Source organism: Phaethon lepturus, unplaced genomic scaffold, assembly GCF_000687285.1.
Source record: "Phaethon lepturus isolate BGI_N335 unplaced genomic scaffold, ASM68728v1 scaffold19130, whole genome shotgun sequence".
Lineage (NCBI taxonomy): Eukaryota > Metazoa > Chordata > Aves > Phaethontiformes > Phaethontidae > Phaethon > Phaethon lepturus.
The window spans coordinates 61063-78867 of NW_010510015.1; the positions used below are offsets into that span (position 1 = coordinate 61063).

The 17805-nt window shown below is 49.3% G+C and overlaps 1 protein-coding gene across 1 annotated transcript in view; it reads left to right on the forward strand.

The window, feature by feature from the left end:
- The window catches only part of LOC104627033 (glutamate receptor ionotropic, kainate 4), a gene marked incomplete at its 5' end in the record, with an annotated part of 78414 nt that extends 60994 nt beyond the window's left edge, over positions 1-17420 (forward strand). Inside the window, 7 exons of the mRNA XM_010295159.1 lie at positions 6756-6865; positions 8955-9128; positions 9277-9442; positions 11786-12011; positions 13447-13575; positions 16403-16521; positions 17055-17420. Coding sequence (XP_010293461.1) covers positions 6756-6865; positions 8955-9128; positions 9277-9442; positions 11786-12011; positions 13447-13575; positions 16403-16521; positions 17055-17420 — 1290 coding nt within the window. The remainder of the gene's footprint in view (positions 1-6755; positions 6866-8954; positions 9129-9276; positions 9443-11785; positions 12012-13446; positions 13576-16402; positions 16522-17054) is intronic.
- Between the last annotated feature and the right edge of the window lie 385 nt (positions 17421-17805).

Consider the following 17805-nt stretch of genomic DNA (forward strand, 5'->3'; position numbering starts at 1 on the left):
CGTGGTGGCTGTTTAGCAACACCGGGCCTGTGTCTCGGAGCAGAGCAGCTGTGGATCTGCCCAGGGGATTCACGCGTGCAAGCACGTACGTGGCGTTGTGTTGTGTCTTTGCTTGTTGTCCTGAATTCTCCTAGAGCCTCTTCCATTCCCACTTTCCATGGTGCTAGCTTCTTCCCGAAGCTCAGGAGAGGAGAGACTTTCCCCAGCTACGCCCATGTGGGCCAGGCAAAGCCCCCGGCTCCCCGGCGTCACAGGAGGCGAGCCCTGGCAGCAGGTCCTCCGCAACAGGATGTCGTATTATTCCCAATCTGCCTTTTGGAAATGTGCTCTGTACGGTGCCGAGTGTGATGTGAATTACAGTCTTGGTTTCCCGTCAGCTCAACAATAGCAGCCAAAAGGATAAAACAAGTGAAGGTGCGTCTCCCGGCCCCCCCCTCCGTTCGCAAGGCTGTTAAGGACGCGGCCTTTGGTACGAACATAAACAAACTTGCGCATACATGTCTCTGTGCTGAGTGGCTCCTGCCAAGAGCAAGCAAGTAATTAAAATCTAGTTGAAATTCTGTTTCCTCTGGTACGTGCAGGATTTAGGATCAATGAGTTAACTGGTCAACAAGGGTCGGGCTCTACAAGCTCCCAGAAATCGTATGTAACTTTCCCTTCCCCGCTACACTCGCTTTTTCGCACCACCAGCTGCCTGTGGATTCGGGAGGTGTTTCTGCCAGTGTCACTCGGCTGGGATTATACTTGAGTTTCTTGCTTTCTTGCATGGTTTTTTAAAGTTTGGGGATTAAGTACCACGCGTGCTCTGCCTCCGATTTACACCATAACCTTCAGCAAGTCCCTTGACGAGGCATCATTCCCTGAACAGCGTGAGGCTGCTGCCGCTCCCTCCAGAGGAAACACAGGAATATTGGTGCAGGGTTTGCATGTGATCTGCTCTATAAGTGCAAGGCATTTGCTGCTGCCTCTGTGCGAGCTCAATATAAATGTGTCTGACACATCTACTTAGAGTGTAAGTTCTTCAGGGCAGGGACCATCTGCTGCTTGTGCTGGTACCAGAGTAACGCAACACCGCCATGTTCCAGCCTGCCCTTCGGGCATTTACCAAACTGAACAGGATTAATAATTACAGTCTTAAAATGTGTTTGGCAAATGGTCCCCTGCCATCAGTCAGGACTCGGTCTTCAGCTGCCTGACGAAGGACCCCATTAGGACTTTGAGCAGGGGAGCTGCCCAGTGGCCCAGGCAGACTTGCAGGGCAGACACAGGGCATCTCCCAGGTCAGGTCGGCCCGCAGCGAGCCCTGCTTTGCTGCATGGAGGCCATGGGGGGCGATGGCAGCGGCAGCCTGGGCTCGCGGCCTCCCCAGGAGCAGGGCGGTCTCCCCAACAGGAAAGCTTGGAGCCCACTCTGTCCTCTCAGGACTTGGCCCCTCTTTGTCCAGACCTTTCCTGCTTAGCTTGAGGAGAGTGAGAGCTGTGTGTCGGTTAACTAATTAAGCTGGTAAATATTTATTTAACAAGGAAAGGCAAGATAGCTAATCGCCCTGGCTTTCCTTTAAGGATGTGGTTTGCGGAGCAGTGGAAGGCAGCCCCACAGCCCCATCTGCTCGTATCCCCTCTCCTCCCTTCCCCGCCCCAGCAAACATCTCTGCAATGTCAAAAATTGCAGCTGACGTATGTTAATCACAGCGCAGATCAGACGTAGCTTAATAAATAAGCACAAATAAATCTCATGCTGATGAGTTGCCTCTACACCCCGGTCTCCTCCCAGCATGATGACATTTTATTTTGATTTCCATGTAACTCCGGTGGCAAATGATTTCTCCCCCCCTTTCTCCTCCCCACCCCGCCAACCAGCCACCACAGTACGTGTGTCTCTTATCACACATAACCAAATATGGCAGCTTTAAATGGGGCTGTCATTTTTCTCAATTTCACTTGTTGTGATATAATCAAGTACGGATTTCTGACATGAGGACTCTAATAGGCTTTCTGACTTGCAGGCTGCTAGGAGAAAAGGCTTGCTTTTGTTTTATTATGTTCCCATTCTGACCATCTGGTGGGACCTGGGGAAGGCAGGAGATAGATGACGAGTGCTGAGCAGTCACTCTGCTTGGCAGGGGGCTGAAATCAGGGGCCCGGTGCCATTTCTACACAGAGGGATGTTGAAAGTCAGGTTTATTTGTAGCATACACATGCTTTTGCTCACTTACCTGCCTCTATGGCAGGGGACGAGGGGGGAGCTAGCACCTGACCTCGGCTCCTCAGTTTTGCTCCCTTCCCTGCCTCTATGGCAGGGAACGAGGGAGTAGCTAGCACATGACTCTGGCTCATCAGCCCTGAAAGTCCTTCCTGTGCTCTACCTCGAGATGAGAAAATGTAGATTTAGTGAATACACTGGAATAGCTGAGTTTAGGCCGGGTGAACTGAGACTTAAAGTGTTTCTACTTGATTGCTGCAGAAGACTTATGGAATGGGAAGGACTGAATGACTAGCTTCTTCATCCCAGCCAGGGGAGGCTCAACAGCGGAGGCAGAGGCGCAGAGCACCTCTCCTGATAACCACGCTGCTCTGCCAGCAAGCCTCCTGCTTCGCTGAAGCAAGGATGGGAGCAACCGCTGACCCCAGGCGTACCCAGGACTGTGGTATGCATTGGCGTGTCGTCGCCCACCTGGTGACCCCAAATTAAGGATTCACAGCAGCCTGTGCTTGGGTTTTGCTTATTTATGCTGGAGAAAGGACCTTGGAGAGAGAAGAATCTGCATCTGGATCAGACATGATCATCCTAGAATATACATGCTGTTTTGTTGGGACCAAATGCACTGCAGTTATACCCAGCACACATCAATGTTTCTGCATTTCCAGGCTGGGTTTTCTTGCTTTTCTTCTGACTTAGAGACAGGGAGTTTTCTCTTGCCTGCCTTTATAGGGACAAGCACCTATGAGAAATGGCATAGGTAGGGCTGTCTGCTTCTGCAAGAGGGAACAGGCGAGCACTGGGGTCCCTTCAGGCTGTGTGTGCAGTGTGTGTGTGTGTGGAGTTGTAAGGCACAGACCTGAACAGGGACGAAGCCAGGACCTTGCCATATAGCTCCACTCCTCCTCTTCCTGGATGTCCTGCACATTCAGGCTCTTCAGTCACAGGTACCTGCCCAGGAAACTGGTTCTCTCTGGATGAAAACTAAAACTTCCAAGAATGCCTGAGGAGGGTAAATGAATCCCTCCTGCTCCCATCTGAGGATTTGCAGGAGGCTTTCATCAATTATTGGGCATTTTGAACATTTCTATGCCAGGAAAAATGGCTCCTCCAATTAACAAAGCTGTATTGGGAACAGCTAAAAATATCTGACAGATTCCAGATATTGTCATTCCCATCTTCAAAACAGACAGATAAGAGAGAGTTTGTGCCCTCTGTGGGAACAGAATATCCTTATTCTTATCCACAACTGTGAATGAAAAGAGTATGTAGCAGCAGCCTGAAAATGACTGTATCTGAAAGGAACCAGAACTACTACTACTACAAAGTCACAGGAGAGAGTCATTGCCAAGCCTGAGACTTAAAGCTTCCAACATCATTTCCTTAATGAGTGTAATTTATTGACAAACTGCCCCAGAAACATAGAGAAGACATCAAGGCCTTAATTACAGCAAGGAACTTTGTTACAGGAGCATCTCACCAGGGAGCCCCAGCTAAGGCACCACCAGTGCCTGGGAGTTTCCTGCCAGCTCTAGGATGCCGGGGAGGGATAAGCTGCCCAGAAGGATCTTCAGTTTGCTTGGCCGAGGGCAGATGATGCCCTTCACACCTTGCAGGTTCCCATTGCCTGCTTTCGTTCTTGAGTGTGTAAACACCTGTGGAAGAAGGCAGCTGAGCCAGTTTAGCTCTAGAGGAAAAAGGGAGCCGGGGGCCTGTGGGGCATCCAGGAAAGCCCTGCAGTCGCTAAAGAGAAGAGCTTTGACATTGCTTCCCTTTGGCTTCCTGTTGGCATCAAGAAGTCCATGGTCATCTGGATGGGATCAGTGAGAAGTGCAGAGGGAGTGCACCTTGGAGCCTGCAGACTCATGAGATCGTCTCACCTCTCTGAACTTGTGAGAGGAGCTCCAACAAGGTGACGAAAGGATGTTACTGCAACCGTGAGTCCCTCTGGGATGCAGTTTCCAGCCGCATCTCTGGCTCTGAGGGCCCTTGGTTTGTGCCCAGACACTGGCTGTAGCAGTCATTTCTCTTTCTCTGGGTTTCTAGGAAGAATATATGGAAAGGCAGAGCACAGCAGCAATTGACCAAAAAAAGGAAAGGACAAAAGAAGAATGCAGTGTCTTTCACTGTTCTGTACTTCACCTGGCTATACCAAGCACAGTAAGATATCCCGGTATGGAAGGGAGACCTTGCCTTAAAGAGAGACTCTGGAATTATACCCAGGAGAACCTGAACTTTTTCTTGGGAAATGATTTTAAAGTAACCTGAAATGGTCACAGGAAGGTCTGAACCATATGATTCTTAACTCATCTATTTGTTAAAAGCCTTAATAAGCCAGATTCTCTAAAAATGCTAATGTAGGTCTCAAGCTTATCTCGTCCTTAAGGATACAGGGATAGGATGTTATGGTATGGTGTTTTTTTACTTCTTGCAGGGCAGAGTTTGCTGTAGAAGGTTTCTGAGATGTTATGGTCTCAGCTGGTGACTGGAGCTGAGAATATCACAGTAACCTAGATATTTTTAGTACAGGAGGATTTTTGTGCATTTTTTTTGCCTTTTCCAGCAACGACTCAGTCTTCAGAAGAACTACCAAGACCTTGTGAAATTCAGGTTTTGCATAAGATTATGAATACTTCAGTAGTAAAACAGTGCTTTTTTTAATGGAAATGGAATTTAAAGTGCTGCTCTGAGTCTGGGGAAGGGGAAAAAAAAAAAGCAGCTATGTTTCCTGGGGACTTTTGTGGAAATAGAAAATTATTCACTGCCTTTGGATTAAGCACAGCTCTAAAATATCAGGACCTTGGTCTTTTATGCGCTGGGTTTGCTATGGCAATTGAGGTTAGGTGTTATTTATTACCAGCTATTATTAGTTTATGTGATGTCACGGATGGGCAGGGTAAGGCAGTGGACTAGGGAAAAATGAGGCCTCTGTGTGTCAAAGATGATCCCCGGCAGCAGCTTTTGTGTAAAGCAAGCAAACTACAGCGGAGCAGCTGCTGTGCTGCAAGTGCTGGGAAACAGCTGCTGGAGTGAACTGCATTGAGCAAACAGTGATAGATGTTCTCAGCACACAACAGAGTAAGGTGCCAGTAAGAAATAGGCTGACAGCCTGGCCAAGATGTGATAAAAGGCTGTTCGCACTCTGACGTTACAGTAAAAGCCTTCGCAGGAGTTCTGATGCGGTTACAGGTGCTTGGGGAAACGGTAGAGCACGAGGTTTTGTGATGCCAGGACTGACTTTGTGGTTTGGGGCAGAAGACACAGGCTCCTGTGAGCAAAGGGCTCACAGTCCCACGGGGTTAATGCAACGCTTTAGCTCTGCGTTGGGAGTTCGTGCTTTTGCTGGGAGTCTTTCAGAGGATACGGTAAGGAAAGACGATGCCTGAGGTAGATGAGCATTGCCCGAACGTTTGCGGCATTCGCGGTCAGAGGTGTGTCAGGGGTGCACAGTGCTGAAACAAAGCGCTTTCTGCTCCATACAGATACTAAAAATTGCACAGAGAGTAAAAGAGCACTAATTTAGTCCCGTGGCTTGTACTCTATTTTCACCTGCCCCCCGTCAGGTGTTAAGTTGGCTCGGGAGGAAATTGGTGGCTGCTCTTTCCACCCTGGAGAAGGCTGTGTTGCAGAGGAACTGCGTACGCAGAGCTGGTGGTGGCAAGAGATGTATGCTCACCAAGATGGGAGGTGTTCAGCTTTTGAGAAACTTCTCATAGCAATTAATCCACTCTTTGCACAAATTTTGCTAAGTTCGATGAGATTTCAGTGGTGGCAGTGTCCTTGTGAAAATTAAAGGTACTTTGAGGGAAGATCAACCTGTTTTCTTTGAGCAGTGAAGCCTTACTTTTCAAGGAAAGGTGGTTTGCTGAGGAAAAACAGGAAATTCTGACGCATCCTGGAGATAAAAATATCATGTTTCCTGAGATAAAAGTAATGATTTTACTGAGTTTTGTAGAGATGAAACTTTTCAAGGCTGAATAAAGAAAACCAGAAATATTGCAAGTGTCTCTTTTTTTTTTTTTCCCCCTGCACAAAAATATTTCCTCCCCACTCTGCTTTGTGCAAAGGATCCCACCCACCTCTGTGCTCAGGCATGCACTCCCAGGGAAGCCCCCTCCTGCCCAGCAAGCGCAGTGTGCAGCCTGCTTGGGTGGACGAGGGCTTCAGACGGGGACACCCCCGTCATGGCCCCGCAGGCAAGGGGTGCAGCACATCCTGCCATGGGGAGGACAGAGTGCTGCAATTGTCCCGATTTTTCTACCAGTTCACCTCTTTCTTTGCCTGGAGGAACAAAAGCGGTTGAGGTCGGGAGAGGAACAGTCTTAGGAGATGAATCCCAGTGTGGAGATGCTGCAGGACTTGGTCATTTTTTGTGTTCAGTCTCACCTGTTTCCTCTGCAAGGTTTCCACAAATCCCCACTTACTTTATTTCACTTCTGCTGCTCCCATCCGTTGTCAGCATCAGGGCAGCTGTGTTTCTTTCTGTTGTTTTCAGAAGGGACCCTTTAATCTGTAGCAATACAAGCAGGTCAAACTCCTCTGTGTTTCCTTTCCAGGGCCGCAAGCCTGGCTACTTCTCCTTCCTGGATCCCTTTTCCCCTGGCGTCTGGCTCTTCATGCTGCTCGCCTACCTGGCTGTCAGCTGCGTCCTCTTCTTGGTCGCTCGGTAATGTGCCTGACGGTGCCTTTTCCTTCCTCGCGATGCCATCTAGCGTCACGCTCCCAGGCCCGTGGGGGGATGCGTGGTGAGGGGCTGGGCAAGGGGACACGGGCCACCAGTGTGGAGGGACCAGTAAGGGGGGCAGAAGCATGCCAGCCCCCTGCCCTCTGCCAGCCGGGGACTGGGTCTGTGCCGTTGAGTGCCCGCGCAGGCATGTCGCCGATGCGTATGGCCGTGACAGGGTGGGCAAGAGCAATGTGCCGCGATTCAGGAGCGTGCTTGGCCACGGCAGTGGGTGCCAGTGCCGAGAGATGCGTGGGACGGGTGGGAGGAGGTTTGGGAGTAGGGCTGGTGCTGTGCAAATGGTGCTGCTCCCTGTAGGTGATCTGCAACAGGTAAACTTTGAGGTAAACCTCAGACTTGAACAGGAAGGGTGGAGGCTGGCAGGTACCGGCAGATGCATTCAGAGATACTATTGCAAATTCCGGGAGTGATGTTTGGTTCCTTTAGCCCTGTAAAACCCAGCATGTACAGAAAAAGAAAGTTCATTAATATCTTTCAACAGCCTCTTGGTTGATGTGCCGAGCCTCACTTGACAGCTCTCAGTTCCGTTTCCCTATGACTAATTTAAATCGGCCTTAAAATATATCACTGAGTGCTTGTCTGCAGCGTGCCTCCCATCGAGGCCCAGGGTCTGTGCTCCATTACTGCTTTCCCTGACTTCCTAACGAACTTCTTATGGTTGGTGGCATAGATGGGCCTTTTCAGACAGACCTGAACTGTGTCCTGGCAATGTGTACCAAAGACGCACTCAGGGCTTGATGGCTCTTTCGGGACACGGTTAATACCCAATTCTCATTACAAAAATTGGAACTGTGCTGTCACTCGGTCCCTTAACATGGCTAAAGTTGTCATCCTGACAGGGCTTTAATGGTTTCTCTGAATGCTGTTACAGCTTCAGAAATGTAGCTCTAAAGAAACTATTGAATAATGCAGTCCAACGCTCTCTGCAGACTGAGATTTGGTGCCTCTTTAGCCCCCCTCCCCATGTTTTAAACATGGTCCTCCAAAAAAGTGCCTTTATGCGGCTTCCTGCTGGAGATGCAGGCTTGGATGCTGCTTTCTGCTTTGCTCAGCAGTAAGGAGCTTTTGACCCTGTGAATTGCAGAAGGCTCTCCCAGAGCAGTGTTTTTTATTGCCAGTGCTTGATCCAGCCATAGAAAGTCTCCAGGAAATAACTTCCACCTCCCTGGCATCACAGTGAGGTAGGAGATGCAGAAATGAAAATAAATACCTCGTTGTGGTGGAATGCTATGTAAGCTGGCAGAGCCCTGGAGCTGTATTGGCAGTATGCCCAAAATGACCCTTCCAGGTACCAGCTTTGTTAACCATTAGCAATATAATGAACTGCAGCACAGGAATTAAAAGACTTTCTTAGCAACCAGGGAACTGGGGATTGAGAACAGCAGAAGAGAGCTAGACTACAGTAGCCTCAGTGACAGGCTGTCATTTCAGATTCCCACCTCTGTCCTGTCCCTGTGAGCACTGAAAGTATGGGATGCTTTGAAACACCACCACTTAGCTTCAAACTAGACCTGGGACCTAGACCTTGCCAGGGCAATTGGACAGTCTTGGAGCAACCATTTGCACCAATACAGTTATTTTTTCTGTCACACGCTTCACTTTTGAACTTCCCATTGATGCTCATTCTGTAGCAGGGAACACAGACAAAAATGTTTGATTTCAATTCACATCAAGTCCGAGCACATTTGGAATTATTGTTGTGGTTGCCTGTGGTATGAATTTGCACACAGGGCTCCAGCCTCCCCGCAGCCCATGCCCAGATTTTCAGCAGAGCCTCTCAAAACTTTTGCAAATCTTTACAAGAAAGCCTCTGGCTTCTGAGTCTTAGAGCAAGCATTTCCCACAGCTCTGAGCCCTGGGCATCAATTGACAGCAAAGAGTTTCCTCCTCTGAAAAATCTGCCTCCAGGAGAGCTAGGGCTTCACAGCTGGGTTTTTTTTCCCGCTTTTTTTCTCCGAAGTGCCCCATTTCCCAGTGAATTACCCGAGCTACCTGTTTCTTGCCGTTTTAGATTGACACCATATGAATGGTACAGCCCCCACCCCTGCTCGCAAGGCAGATGCAATCTTCTCGTGAATCAGTACTCTCTCGGCAACAGCTTGTGGTTTCCAGTCGGGGGATTCATGCAGCAAGGCTCCACCATTGCCCCGCAAGCATTATCCACGCGCTGTGTCAGTGGAGTCTGGTAAGGAGGTCAGCCCTTCTCTTAAGGAAGGCTTCTCTGTGGGTCTTTGCTGGGCAGAAACTGATGGAGAGGCAGAGGGTGGGGGTGGAGATCAGATTCAGTCCATGGGGAAATCTCAGGTCACCATCTTCGTTGCCCCCTTCCCTAGGTGGGCATTCACCTTGATCATCATCTCCTCCTACACGGCCAATCTGGCAGCCTTCCTCACCGTGCAGCGGATGGACGTCCCCATCGAATCTGTAGATGACCTGGCTGACCAGACAGCCATCGAGTATGGCACCATTCACGGTGGCTCCAGCATGACCTTCTTCCAAGTAAACCCCATTCTTTTGCTAACTGGGGCCGGGGGTGCAGAGGGCACACTTTAATCAGATTTGGGTGTCACCCCAGCCTGTCATGCCTGTTTCATTCTGGTTTCTGGCACAGAGGGGACCTTTGGAGAGAGCCGTGGCTGCTTGGTTGCACACAGGACTGGACTAGATCCACAGCGGGTGATGATGGGATGAGTGGTGGGAGAGGCGTGGTGGAGGACAGGGAAGTCAGGATGGCATGCTCTTGGCATGCTGGAGGACATGGGTCAGGACATCTGTGCTGGACCCTGGAGCAGCAAACTTTCCTGGTTGGACTTAGAAAGCAACTTAACACTTGGAGTGTCACCATGTGGGTGGGAAAGTGGTATGCATCCCTGTGTGACAGTGATGATGTGATATGGTCTCAGCAGATGAGCATTTACAGTCAGATTTCCATGGATCTCTGTGTGGTTTTGCTGTGATCTTAACTTTTACATGAGAGTCTCAGGTTGGGTAAGCAAAGAAACATTTGCAAACCTCAGGTAGGCTAGTGTATGTCAAAGTGCTGGAGTCTCTATGTGGTCAGTAGCACTGAAAATGAGTCAGTCAAGTGTAAGCAAACTTATGCGTGCCATTTAGCCCAATTTAATTTTTATCTTCCCTGCTCTGTTCAGAAGGGAAATAAATAAGTGAATCTTTTCTGCAGTGCTCTGAAGGCACAAAGAACTGCTTGAGGATTATTTATTTATTACTTCTGGAAATTCCGAAAGGAGAGAAAGCTTTTCTCACTTTTTCCTCCCTCTGAGACTGAACTGCACTGGGAAGCCTGAGAAATCTCTCAAGTGAGCCTGAGCTTTTCAGCCCAACTTTTTACCAACTTCAGGGGTTTGGTAAAAAGCTACTTTTAAGTGAAATGTTACATCTAAAAATGATCTGAACAGAGCCCAAGTGACTAAGGTGGCTGTATATGAGGCACTTGCTTAATTCTTTTCAGGAAGGCTTGCACGTTTAAAATCCTGGCTATGCCTCTGCGCTGCCCGGCAGGTGCTGGAGTCGCTGGTATCAGAAAAGACATTAGCAAAAGATGTTCTTGCACCGCTTGCAATGCTTTAAACTATGTTGGGATCCATTTGCCTCTGGTGTAACGATGGTGGGTCAAATACAGAGATGGATTAAGCAGGCATGGCTGAGGTTGTCTTCACCACCCCTTAGTTCCTGGTTGCATGAGACCGATGTCCACTGCTGAAGCACCTTGCCTTGTAACCTGTCCTGGCAGCCGTTTCCCCTGACACTAACACACTGGATTAAGGTTTAAAAGTGCAGCGAATCGGGAACAAACACGCACCCTGTTCGACTGTCCCTTGCCCAAACGACTGCACCCAGAGGACAGAGCTGGACAGATGACGACAGTAACTACGTCAGCAGCAGACTCCCTGAGGCTCGCCAGTCACAGAAAACGAGCCCTTGGAAGTGCGATGGCAGGGGTCCCTGGCAGGGTGTCATGTACCTGCTGTCTTGGCCAGGCGGGGAAGTGGTATAAGGGATTCCGTGTGCTGCAGAAATGCAAGTGTGAGGGGAAAAGGGCAAATTCATGAAACTCCTAATGTGGATTAGACTGTGTTTATCTTCAGTCTTTGCGCGAGAAGGTTTCAGTCTTTGCTCAGCACAGGCAAGATAGATAAACCATAGTCAGCTTTGGGTTCAACCAGGTTCATCGGGTTCAACCACCAACAAAGTTTCAGGATTTGGGGCTGGCTGAGCTTTAGTTTACTGTAGTCAGTGAAAAGACTCCAGTTCTCTTAAGCAGGTACTTTGATTTGCCTCACAAGGGAGTGAACCAAAATCTGGATTCAGGAAGCAACAAATGCCAAAGAGCTTTGGTATTGCCCTCAGTGCCCTTCTCAGGGTGATGGTGTCCGGCTCTGATGTTGGTGGGCTGTTAAGCACGAGGGTACAGTGACAGATGATAGGGTGTGAGCTCTACAGGGAGCATTCAGTGGTTTAGATCAGCCAAACACTAGCTATTTCTTCTGGGTTTTTGTGTGTGGTTTTGATATACTGTTACAGAAACTGTGTATTTTTCTAAAATTGAATTTATGCAAAGAGCTTTGCTGGAACCTATTGGAATTAGGTATGCATTTCATGCCCAGCTTTGCCAACAAAGTCTCAAATCCACCAAGATAGTTGGGCCTCTAAATCTCATTGAAATAAATGAAGGTTAGGCATCTAATTCCTTTTTGAATCTGTCACCAAAGCTGCTTTGACTCCCTTCCCCATTGTGGCCTTTTCATAGTGGCGTCTAATTTGGGGTTTATGTTACAGCAAGATGCTCCTACCCGAGCTGCACTTGCTTCCTTTCTCCTGCAGAACTCCCGCTACCAGACGTACCAGCGGATGTGGAACTACATGTACTCCAAGCAGCCAAGCGTCTTTGTGAAGAGCACGGAGGAAGGGATTGCACGTGTGCTGAACTCCAATTACGCCTTCCTGCTGGAATCCACCATGAACGAGTATTATCGTCAGCGCAATTGCAACCTCACGCAGGTCGGGGGCCTTCTGGACACCAAGGGCTACGGGATTGGCATGCCCGTCGGTAGGCAGTGAAGAAAAATTCTAGTCCTTCTCAGCTGTCGACAGAGGACCGGAGCATTTGAAAGGCTGAACCGGCTCTAAAGCCAATGTCACGTTTCACAGCTCTGCCCAGGGTCGTTTTTTATCTCGGGAGGAAAAATCAAATACATTGCAGCTGCCCAAGGTGCACGCTCAGAGCCAGATGTACGAGACCCTGCTCTGGTCCAGAGCCATGTGACACACGACTGCGGCTCTTTAAGTAATTAATGTGAAAGATGTTTCAAAATTGCTGCTTCTTTTCTGCGTATTTTCTGCTCTTTGCTGACTGTTTCCCTTTTGAACCAGTGTTTTTGAATTGTTTTGTGATCCTTGTTTTCTCTTGGAAGTGCTGTAAAAGTAATGCTGTTGCAATTCTTGTAGTTTTTAGCACAAGTTTCTTAACAGCTGGTGGCTCTTAAAACTCCAGGACAGAGAACTGGGCTATTCAATGACTATCTCGGCTAATAATCAGGTTTAACAAATGCAGGGTTTTGTCTTTCAAATACGAGAGCTAGCAAGAGAACATCATCTCCCAGGGCAGCACAGAAAAAGGATGTAGTAGTTGTTATTCCAAGCAATCGGCTGATCTTTCGGCCAGTCTCACAGACTTGGGAAGCCTTGTTTCTGACCTTTAAGCACTGCACTTAGCAATACAAAGTTCAGCTGAATTACATAAGAACCGTCACACAGTCTCTATAGTTTAGCTAACATGCGTAAGCTTGTAAAATCACAGTAACCTGATCGTGAGTACAAATCCTTACTTTCAGGAGTAAATTTGTTCTGACATTGTCTTGTTAAACAGTGAAACTGTAGCAGGTTCTAAGAAGAGCAGAAAGCTGCTTGCGGGGACAATAGTGCAGAGTTACCAGGAGAACTGTGGTCTTTCCCACGGCCCGTCTTCTGGATCTCTGGTTGCAGACGACATGAAGACTGCAGTAGAGCTCGGTACCGAGCACAGGAGCGAGCATCCTTTAGCATGAACGTTTGGGCTTGTGTGTAGGTTGAACTTGCTGCTGTTGTTACAGCCACACCAGTTTGAGGGAAGGAGCATTAGAGCAAGGTTGAAGTTGGAGGCTGAATGACAGGAGAGGGATCTCAGTGGTTTGGAGGAGCAGTGGTGTGATACTGAACTGCCTGTTCAGTCCCTGCCCCAGAAGCCAAAGCTCCCTCTTGTAATGTGACTCTTTAAGTGTCCTGTGTGGGTCTTGGTGGGCAGGCGAAATTACCGCCTGCAAATTACATTAACCAGGTGATGGTCCCAGCAGGGAGGCTGCATGTTTCAAGGGCTTACATGGACTGGAGTCCCTTCCAAACCGTTCACAGATGAGTTTTTGTAGTTGGGCACACTGGCAGGGCATCATGGCGGGGAGGAAGGCTGGTTGAGGCAGTGCCTTACCACGTACTTTTTGGTGTTGCAGGCTCTGTGTTTCGTGACGAGTTTGACCTGGCCATTCTCCAGTTGCAAGAGAACAACCGCCTGGAAATCCTGAAGCGGAAGTGGTGGGAAGGAGGCAAGTGCCCCAAAGAGGAGGACCACAGAGCCAAAGGTAAGCCACGCCACTCTCCGGTAGCATGCTGAAGGGACCAGGCAGTAGAAGCACCCTTGCCAGCAGCACGAGGATGAAAGTCCATCTGCACCTGAGTGCTGCCAGGGTTTCTGCCTGAGAATTACTTTTTCCCCTCCTTCTGACCTGAGATGCCTTCCTTCACAATTCAAGGAGAAAGCCAAACAGCTCTGTTGTGCCTCATGCTGTGTGTTTTTGCCTGGGGCAAAGATAGCAGGAACAACCAAATGACAAATATCGGATGCATATGGAGGGTAAATTAGCTTCTAATGAATGTCTGCAGCATTACATGGGAAAATGGATGGCTAAAGGGATCAGACCAAAATCCTGGGTTCCTTCAAGGGAGATGGATCTCCACCACAGGCCCGCTGGTTAATGGCTCCAAGTGAAAAGCGCCTTTTAAACAGCCGGGGGAAAGGGACACAAGGACTTTATTAGTACATCTGTAAACTGAGGAGCAATTTTTTCTATGTAATGCTATGCAAATTGCCATAAAAGCTACCACATTAGGCTGATGTCCCAGCATGAAAGCAGTTGCCAGCTTAACTCAGTTGCTGCATTTTTTAGTTTTGGCAGTCACCTTTTCCTCAGCAAGTGTTTTCTGGGAGGCCAGCAGATCCCCCAGTTGAAAGGACAGTCTTCTGACTTTTCTGAGCCGTGCTGGGTCCATGGTAGCTCTTTTGTTTTCTTGACATTGCAGCAGGTGTAGGTGTGTGCGTCCATGCAGTTTGTGAGCTAGACTGGACGAGGCTCTGTGGGGACTGTGGGCTGGTGCTCCCTGTCAGGCAGTGCTGCACTGCAGGCAGCCCCGGCTGTTAGTCTCAAGACAGAAGATGCTGGCCCAGTGTAAGACATCAGGCCTCAGGGCAAGGTGATAAGCTATCAAAGAAGTTACTTTTGAAGGCGAGCAGGCACATGGGAGTCTTTTCCTCCATGGATTGTGCAGAGGCAACTCTGAAGTGGATTCTAGTCTGTGGGTTGTTTTGAGATGGCTTGGGAAGGGGGCAGCTGGGAAGCAGGCTCCTGGGCTGTTTCTGACACTAGCCGACGTGCTCTGTGACCCTGGACAAGTTTTTCTGCTGTTTTGTGCTCTCAGTCATGGTTCCCTTTCTCAGTCTAGGAAATGAGGAAGGCTGTAGCCTGCTGGTATGTGTATATGGGGGAAGGAAATACCTCTCAGGTGAGCTTGGCAATGGGTGCCACCTCAGGCACCCATTCCACCTCAGGTGGAATGGCAGAAGGATGTAGAGAGACTGTTACTGGCCCTAAATTCGAATCTGAGAGCTGCTGGGAGGAGAGGATGGCCTTTATCTTAGGTTTAAACGGTGATTATGGGCTGTGTTTTCTGCACTGCAATTGCTGTCTTAGTGGAAACATTTCTCTGCAAAGGGTTGGTTTACAGAGTTGCTAGATTGCTCTGGAGGCAATGCCAAAAGAATGATGGAGGAGAAGGGAGAAATGTGACCTCCTAACTTTTAGAACAAAACAGGTCAGCGATTTACAAGGATTTTGGTGAGATTTTGTGTCTAAAAGCCACAAAGAGATTAAGTCAATAAATCATTTGTTCATACGCTTTGATTTAATGTTACAGAGAGGAGAGGAAGATTTTTATAGATGTTCTTCTTGAGTAATGGCCTCATACAGTCACCTCAGTGCAAAGCACCACATGCTTTTTAGTAATCAATCCAATCAGGGTCCCAGTCCACTTGAGACCCAAAACCAACAAGCACAGGAGAGAAGAGCCATTTTTCGGACAGCGTGTGCCGAGGCCGGTGCTGCTCCCTGGCTCCTCTCAGGGTCATGTTCTGCAGGGCCAGGTGGAAGCAAAGGCTGCGGATTTGGGGACAGGGGTTGCGGTGGGAAGCGAGGGGACAGCCTTGGCACATGGAAAGCTCAGGCCAGGTTCTTGAGGGGTGGATTTTCCTTCCGACTGGTGAGCTTTCTGGAGTGCAAATTGTGTAGGATAGGGCTGGCAGCTGCTGTGCATGGGATTTAGTCCCTCCCCAAAGCGAAGCTGTTCACATGTGTGTCATTTGGCCTGGGGTGGCTGAATGGCTCCTACGATTAGCAGGGATGGCAGTCATCCCGTTGTAATCAGTATGTCCAAGGGAGGTGAGATGAGCTGTCCCATGGAATGGGCTGGTTTCTGCTCATGAGCCAGAGGGTGCTGGGCAGAGAGCACCCAACCTGTAACCAGGTATGCCTGGGTGGTAGGGACCCCACTCAGTCACCATATAGTGTCAGACAGTGTTGGGTCCTGGTCTTGTTTGGTACCTTTCCTTGCTTACTGCAATACAAGCAGCTGTAATCATTTTTCACCAGTGCTTTGTAATGCAATCAAAGAAGCTTTTCTTGGTGCCAGCTTCCTTTAAAGCCCTTTCATGCCGCCTTCATCTCTGCTTCTTTAACAACATCGCTCATCTGCCTTTGCGAAGTTCAAAGCAAATAGAGCTGGGTGAATAATTTGCAGGGATTAATGTGCCCGATTGATCTCTCATTTTTTTCCCCTGTTTTCAGTTTGTCCACAAATTGCTTTGTACTTCCCTCCAATGTACTTGTTCTTTATCTGCAAAATCATCATTTCTGAGAACGTGTCTTCGATCGTGCAGTTATGGCAAGTCATTCAGTTTGCCAACTGAGTCATGCGGTTAGCTATCAATAGGGTACTGCTGGCTGTGTGTTTTTGGTCCCTGGCTGGGTATATGCAATGCCAACTAAACAGCAAAGAATTGGGATTTCTGTACAGTGATGCTTGCAATTTATGTTGTGTCTGCCTCTCCACAGCATTGTCTCTTGTGCTTTATTTTAGGCCTGGGAATGGAGAATATTGGTGGAATCTTCGTGGTTCTCATCTGTGGCTTAATCGTAGCAATTTTTATGGCAATGCTGGAATTCTTGTGGAGCCTTCGGCACTCTGAGCAGTCAGAGGTAGGACCTGAAAGTGTCCTGAGGGTGTAGTGTGTGTTTATTGCTATCTGCGGAGTGCTCTGCAGTGCAGTGCTCTGGAGCCAGTAATGCACCCAGGCTGAGATGACCGTTCCTAGTAATGAGACTTCAAAAGCACGAGAAGTCTAGATGCATTGGGCAGGGTCTAAAATGCATGAGCTTCTCATTCATGCCTACTAAGATCGAGGCTGTAGGGATGCTCCAAGGGCTTTTGAAGGGATCAAGGATGTGTACAATGTCTGGGTGCCTTTCCTTGGAGACAGGATCATCTGAGGCTTTCTACCTGCCATAGGTTTGGGTCTCATATTGATTTGGGGATCCAGAATACAGGAGAGTCTCTGACAAGAGGTGGAATCTGCTGGGCTCAATCAAGCATGAATATCCGAGCATTGGTGTCAAAATCCAGATTAAAGACTGAGTCTGTAACACTTTGGCATCAGAATCCAGAGCAGACGCAGCTCTGCTGGGGTTGCAGCTTACTTAGGTGAGCAGTATGTCTTGGGTCTGCCTTACAGGTGTCAGTGTGCCAAGAAATGGTGACAGAGCTGCGCAACATCATTCTCTGCAAGGACAGTTTCCACCCTCGTCGAAGGCGAGGGGGAATGATACGGACTCGCCCCGTTATCCCAGAGGAACGCCGAGCCCGCAGCACAACCACGCTCAGCAACGGGAAGCTGTGCAGCGGGGGTGAGCCAGATCCCCTGGCACAAAGACTGGCACAAGAAGCCGCCCTGGTTGCCCGAGGGTGCACGCACATCCGTGTGTGCCCCGAGTGCCGCAGGTTTCAGGGCCTCCGGGCGCGGCCGTCTGCGGGCTCACCCGCGCAGAGCGAAGAGAGCTTGGAGTGGGAGAAGACGACCAACAGCAGCGAGCCCGAGTAGCGCTGGGGCGGGGGGCGTTGGGGTGGGCCGAGAGGGTCCTGTTCCATTTTACAGAACATGGACTTGTACAATGTCAACTTGTTTTTAAATTAAAAGCAGTTACCCAGCTTCTCCAGAGCAAGGCAGACCTTGGGGCTGACGCGCAGGCCTGGCCAGAGGGACGGCTTTGGTTTCAGCGTCCGAGAGGACGCGTGTCTCGCCGAAGCCTGACGTGGCAGGATCACTGTCTCCAGCAGTTGTCTCCGTGCCACGTGCGGCCCTGAGGCGGGAAGGAGGCATGTGGTGGGTAACTGGCGGAGCAGATATCGCCCACCCAGGGGCAAGAGTGGTTCTTGGAACTTCTCCACCCCAGGCTAGGAGAAAGGACGCTGGTGCCATCTCCCCA